The sequence below is a fragment of the Microcebus murinus genome, chromosome X (assembly GCF_040939455.1).
Source record: "Microcebus murinus isolate Inina chromosome X, M.murinus_Inina_mat1.0, whole genome shotgun sequence".
NCBI lineage: Eukaryota > Metazoa > Chordata > Mammalia > Primates > Cheirogaleidae > Microcebus > Microcebus murinus.
Genome location: NC_134136.1, coordinates 32,010,602 through 32,017,085, shown reverse-complemented (window position 1 = coordinate 32,017,085; position 6,484 = coordinate 32,010,602). Strand labels below are relative to the sequence as shown.

Here is a 6,484-nt window from a genome sequence, read left to right as displayed (position 1 = left end):
CTAAAATCTTACTAAAAAACAAAGAGCACCAGGAAAGATGATATGTAATTATAAAGACAGTACACTTTTATATGTAAGTATAAAAGAAATTTTTCTCCTTTCTCTTATCTGGTTTAAAAAGAAACTTTTGTAAAATAATATGTACCTAATGTTAGGCTTATAAGATACAGAAATGTAATGTAATTGTAATATTTTTCCCAATAACAGAACAAAGGAGATTGGTAGGAGCAGAGCTGTATTGGTTTAAAGAAATGATTACAGAGGGTAATTATCACAATGCATCATTGTGTTTGTAACATTAATAGATGTAATGTGTATAACAATAATGCCACAAAAGCAGGGGAAGGAATGGGAGTAACATTTCTACATATCACTGGAATTAAGCTAGTAAAAATACTTTAGGATTCACTCTTGGTGAACTTTCTGTGGGTCTTGACAAGTGTACAGTGACATATACCCACTATTATAGTATCATACAAATGAGTTTCACTGCTCTAAAAATCCTCTGTGCTCCATCTTTTCATCCCATCCTTCCCCCAACCCTTGGCAACCACTGACCCTTTTACTATCCTGATAGTTTGCCTTTTTCAGAATGTCATATAGATGAAATCATAAAATGTGTAGCCTTTCCATATTGGCTCCTTTCACTTAGTAGCGTGCATTTAAGATTGCCTCATGTCTTTTCATGGCCTCATAGCTCAGTTCCTTTTAGGGCCGAATAACATTCCATTGTTTTGATGTGCCTCAGGTTTTTATCCATTTACCCACTGAAGGACATCCTAGTTGCTTCCAAGTTTTGGCAATTATGAATAAAACTGCTATAAGCATTTATGTACAGGTTATTGTGTGGACATAAGTTTTCAACTCATTTGAGTAAATACCAAAAAGCACGATTGCTTGGTTGTATGGAAATTGTATGTTTAGTTTTGTAAGAAATGCCTTCCAAAGTGGCTGCTGTACCATTTTGCATTCCCGCCATCAGTGGATGAGAGATCCTATTGCTCCATATCCTTATCAGTATCCATACCCAAAATGTGGACTAGCCACACAATAGAATAATATTTGGCATTAAAAGGAAATGAAGTATTGATATAAGCTATAACATGGATGAGCTTAGGAAATATTATGCTCAGTGAAAGAAGCCAGTCACAAGAGACCACATTTTATGTGTCCAGAACAGGGAAAACTCTAGAGACAGAAGGTAGATTAGTGTTTGCTTAAGGCTGGGGGAATAAGGGCATAGGAGGGTCATAACTAAGTATGTGGCTTTTTTTTTTTGACTTGATGAAAATGTACTAAAATTGATTGTGGTGATGGTTGCACATATCTGTGAATATGCTAAAAACCATTAAAATGTATACTTTAAGTGGGTAAACTGGTATGCAGATTATATCTCAATAAAGCTATTATAAAAAAGAAGGAACATCTATTCTGGCATGGCTTAGTAGGAGTTATCCAGGCTAAGGGTATAAGTGATAGTTGAGAGAATATTTCAGGCAGGGAGAACTATGGGAACCAGGACTTGAAAGGACATGGAGCTTTGAGATGATAGGAATTCACTTAGTACAAAAGTATTGTTGTTACTATTTATTAAATATCAACTGTTTCAGAGCAGTGATTAGGAGCAAGGACTTGGACCTTAGACAGGTATTCCATTTAATAGCTAGGTAACTTTTCCTTCTCATTTTCCTACAAAATAACAGGTAAATGATATAATATCTGCAAAAGGACTCAGAGTTCACATAAGGGAAGAAAGACCCTGTGTAAGTCCAAGAAATATTTTGACAGTTACAATGCAAGAATAATAGAATTATCCATTGGGAAATTCTTTTAAAAATAATTATTATTTCTTAACCACATGACAGGAAGCCTGGTAAGATACCAAAATGCCACTTAAAGAGAAATGATCCCTCCCTTTAGCAAACTAAAGGGCTTCATCTTGATATTTGTAGATATATGTAAGTATGTGTATGTGTATATGTATTATACTGTGCCTCCTGTCTTTCATTTTTCTTTTAACAATGCATGATGAACATGTAGTACATATGAAAGCTACCTCATTCCTTTGAATAGCTACTTTACCCACACTATACTGAAAATATGGAGGAGATGTGGACAAAATATTGAATAGACCTGTTTCAAAGTAATGTATACAAATGGCCAATAAGCACATGAAAAGATGCTCTGTACCCAACTATAAGACATGGCCCAAATGGCACTGCATAGTGTCTCTTTAAATTGAAGAAATGGACAATCTCCCCATTTCTATAGAGGTCAGTCTGGGAACTTAGCCCACTTGGGGAGCCAAAGAAATGTGTTGGGCTTCACTACTTGAGAATTCTAGCATATCACAGTGGTAGGGGCCTGAAAGGTGCAATGCGCTGCAGAAGGGGCCATAATGCCCAGTATACATGGCAGTATCAAGAGTGGGGATGAGAAGCTGGGCAGGCACAGCAGGAGAACATAAAAGTGGCACCCACCTCATAGTTGCCTGGGTTTGTTTTTAAGTACCGATGAGAACTACTTTCTTAACCCTCCCAAGTAGCTGAAACGAATCTCTTAGGGAGCTGGGATCCTGCACGGGCACATGAAGACAACACTCTGTCAAACACAGCTCACAGTCATTACCTTATTTGGCCCTCACAAGATCTTTGTGAAATTATCTTTATTTTACAGATAAGATTTAAATTTGTTCTTCTAGCGAAGTGGTCAAGTGGTCTTTTGAAGTCCACATTTGCTTCTAAAATCTGTCAACAAATATTAAGCCCCAGTACTTGTAGAAATAAACTGATAAGTGCTGTTGGTTGCTCCTTTTTTGTTATAAAACTTTTATTATTTTTAGCAATGATAATTGTGTGCTCATTTTAAAGATGTGGAAAATACAAATAAGCAAAAGAAGAAAAATCATTCATAATCCCACCACCAAGACTGTACTTTTTATCTTTCGTCCTAAACAAGGTTTTAAATGTATATATGTAATATACAAATGTACTTTTACTTTTCAAAAATATGATATTCACATATTACTTAGTAACCTTTTTCATTTTATATCCTATCAGGAACCTCTTCTTTACAAATGAGTAAAGCTCTTTTATTAAAAGACAGAGTCTTGAAGATTGGTTCAAAATACAATAAACAATGAGATGCAGATAACAAGAGATACATCTAAAACCACTAACAGCAACAGATTAAAAGTAGAAAGATGGACAAAGGCATATCAGGAAAATGCTAATAAAAAGAAACCTACATGGTATTGTTAATATCAAATAAAGATCAAGGAAAACTACATTAAATAGGGGTAAGGATGGTTTCGATTAACCTTCCAACGTATCACTATAAGTTTGTTTCTTACTCTCCTTATCTCATCTATTTCATCCACTTCTCTAAACATATCTTCATTGCTTAAATGCCTGTTGTGTATATCTTCTTTAAATTCCTGGAGAGACTGGATCAGCCTTTCTCTAAAACTTCCTTCTGCTTTTTCTTCCTCCTCTGGCTCTTCCTCCTCCTCTGGCTTTTCCTCAGGCTTTGGCTCTTCCTCGAGCTTTGGTTCACTCTCATTTTCTGGTTTTTCTTCAATTTTTTGACAGGGTTTCATCTTGTGTCTGTCTGCCTCCGTTCCTTCCCTCCTTTTCTTTTTTTCTGCTATTCCCCTTTGAATGCAATTACTTCTAGGAAGCAAGAAGGAGACAGTAAGTCAAAGATTTGGTGAGTGGACAGGTGCTCTAGACAGAGGTATCAGCATTTCCTTTTTTTGATTTAGAGCTGTCATCAAATATCTAACACCTAAGAAGCCCAGTCAGCAATCAGGGCTATCCTGACCCCGCCCCTCTTACCGCCACTTTTCCACCTCCTCACCTCTCTCTAGTCCCTCTTTCTAGCCTTTTCCAAGGCCCTCCTTCCCGCCTCCCTGCCCTCCCCAACTATTTCTCCCCCACAGACCTAACACGGGGACTTCCCCAGAACAGAGCAGGGTGACGGGAAGGGTGGGGAGGTGGGAGAGGGGAAAGGGAGGAAGAGTAGGAAAAAAGGGAGGACAAGGAGCTGCGGGAACAGTGGGGCCCACAACCTTTCTCCGGCCCTCACCCCAGGAGTTTTTATAATGTTCCTCTCACCTACCTGGTACTGATCCCGTCAGTGTCTTCCTTTTTTCTTCTAGCCTTGGATTGCGCGAAGAACACAAACCTGCAGACGGGAAACGGGGGAGGGGACGGTGGGGGTGGGGCGAGCGCTTGGTTTGCTGACCAGCACCACAGACCCAGGGTCTCGGTTATGGAAAGTTTCCCATCTTTTGTTTCCCCCATTTCTCCCCTTCTCCACAGTGCCAGTTAGCTAGTCTTTCTCATCTGACAGAGAGTGGGAAAAGCAGATTACTTCCAAACTATCTCTAACATTGAGGCGCGGTTTGGGGGAGGGTGGGTGTCTGGAAAGCGGTCTTAGATGGCAGTCGATGATTACTTTTAAACTATTACAGAGGTCTTCGTGTCCTTCTCCCGGGACCCCTAGTCCCTTTCCCCCTCAGGGCCATACATTTCCTGCAGACCTGGAGGAGGGAGGGGGAGAGTCCGACTTGCCTGGCACTCCCTCAAGTCTTCGCCCTAAATCACCTCACACTAGCAATCTCCAGGCAACACCCATACTGACACCAACCTGCAGAATTTCCGCCAGTTGACTCCTTGTCCTTCCACTCTTCTCCGGGGCGGCCGCCTGCCCTGCTAAAGGAAGCTGGTACCCAGACGGGAACAAGGACTAGACTAGCAGGACTTCTGCACACGTCGACTCCTGGTCACATGAGATCTACGTCACCAGTGAGCTCGGGTCCCCAGTTTCCACTCCCACCAAAAGCGCGGCAGAAGTGAGCCCGCCCCCTACTCCCTCCCGGTTTCCCACTCCTTATACATTTGGCCCTGTCAGTCTTTTCTGTTGTTGCCTATCCCACAGGGAAAAATGTTATTCGCAATTCTCTGATTACTAGGGAGGGGCTGCCTCCTTTTCTGGAGCTACTGAACTTTTCTACTCCTTCTGTCAAGAATTGTCTGTTCCAGTCTTCCGCTCCCAGGGTAACTACCTCCTCCATCCTTCGTCCCTCCCCCAGCCTCCATTTCATCTGCAATCTGGTCCTTAACTGTTGAGGAGCAGGGTGGGCGGGTAGTGGTTGTAAAAAAAACAAAAATAAAACAGGAGCCTGGAACATGAGTGAGATTTTTTAATGCAATTTTTACTTTACTCTTAATACTTCTATTTTTTTTTTGTTTTATTTAAAAGTAAGTTCTATCTTTTTATAGTGAGAAAAGACAAAGACATTTACTTTAGTTACATGAGTTAATCCATGTACATTGATTAGAATAATGCCTGGTATATGGTAAGTGCTTTAAATGTGCAAGCTATGGTTATAATTATATTAGTATTTTATTTGGGGAAAAGGATTCAAAATGAAGAAAAGTAATGTTTGACCCTGAGCCCTGATGGTTGTGTTGCCAGGAAGCTGTGCTGCCTGAAGAATCATCACTTGTTCAATTGTCAGGTGTACATTGTGAGCCCAAGTTTCTTCGCCTGAAAGAAAGAAAGAATAACATACAACTCATAGAATTAATTCTTGGGAAGTCTAAATGATAACACCGGTGTAAAGCATTTGACTCACAGGCTGGGCGAGGTGGCTCACGCCTGTAATCCTAGCACTCTGGGAGGTCAAGGCCGGCAGATTGCTCAAGGTCAGGAGTTCAAAACCAGCCTGAGCTTGACCCCATCTCTACCATAAATAGAAAGAAATTAATTGGCCAACTAATATATATAAAAACAATTAGCCAGGCATGGTGGCGCATGCCTGTAGTCCCAGCTACTCGGGAGGCTGAGGCAGGAGGATTGCCTGAGCCCAGGAGATTGAGGTTGCTGTGAGCTAGGCTGATGCCACGGCAATCACTCTAGCCTGGGCAACAAAGTGAGACTCTGTCTCAAAAAAAAAAAAAAAAAAAAAAAAAGCATTTGACTCACAGAAAGTCTTCAACAATGATTATTTACCTTTCAACCTCAACTCAGTCTTTGGTAGAAGTCCCAAATTTGCTATTAAAACTGCTTAGCTCTTAGAGATAATAGTTGAAAAATAACAGGAGGAGATATAAATATATATTTTCATTGTGTATAAGCTTTGGTGGCCCTTTGTGAAGGAGAATAAAGAGCTCAAAGAATCATATGGAAGGAAAAAAAGAACGTCACCACATGTCAATTTATTTCACTTGCTTTTCTATTACATTATTATATCGTCTGGGAAGCATATGTATTTGAGCCCTAGAAAACCCAGCTATAATGGTTGGGGTCTGCTGGACAGAACACTGGTGTGAGAGACAGGAGCTGTTAGCCCCAGTGCCAGACTTAGAACTGACTGCATGACCCTCAGTAAGTTACTCTCCCTGTACTTGCCTTATGTCTAAAACAGAAGAGCACAGGCAAGCTCTCAGAACTTTAGAAAGAAGCATGAGATTAGTAA

The 6,484-nt window shown here is 40.4% G+C and overlaps 1 protein-coding gene across 2 annotated transcripts; it reads right to left on the bottom strand.

The window, feature by feature from the left end:
- Nucleotides 1-2,780: 2,780 nt before the first annotated feature.
- TCEAL9 (transcription elongation factor A like 9) lies at nucleotides 2,781-4,805 on the bottom strand. Of its 2 annotated transcripts, none has more exons than XM_012787917.3 (3): nucleotides 4,651-4,805; nucleotides 4,120-4,185; nucleotides 2,781-3,668 (listed from the first exon to the last, which is right to left on the bottom strand). In XM_012787917.3, exon 3 carries the CDS (start codon nucleotides 3,596-3,598, stop codon nucleotides 3,284-3,286), a length of 315 nt encoding a protein of 104 aa, XP_012643371.1. In that variant the 5' UTR covers nucleotides 3,599-3,668; nucleotides 4,120-4,185; nucleotides 4,651-4,805; the 3' UTR covers nucleotides 2,781-3,283. The 2 variants fall into 2 exon arrangements, with proteins under 2 accessions (XP_012643371.1, XP_012643370.1); XM_012787916.3 differs by having other exon boundaries at nucleotides 2,782-3,671.
- Between the last annotated feature and the right edge of the window lie 1,679 nt (nucleotides 4,806-6,484).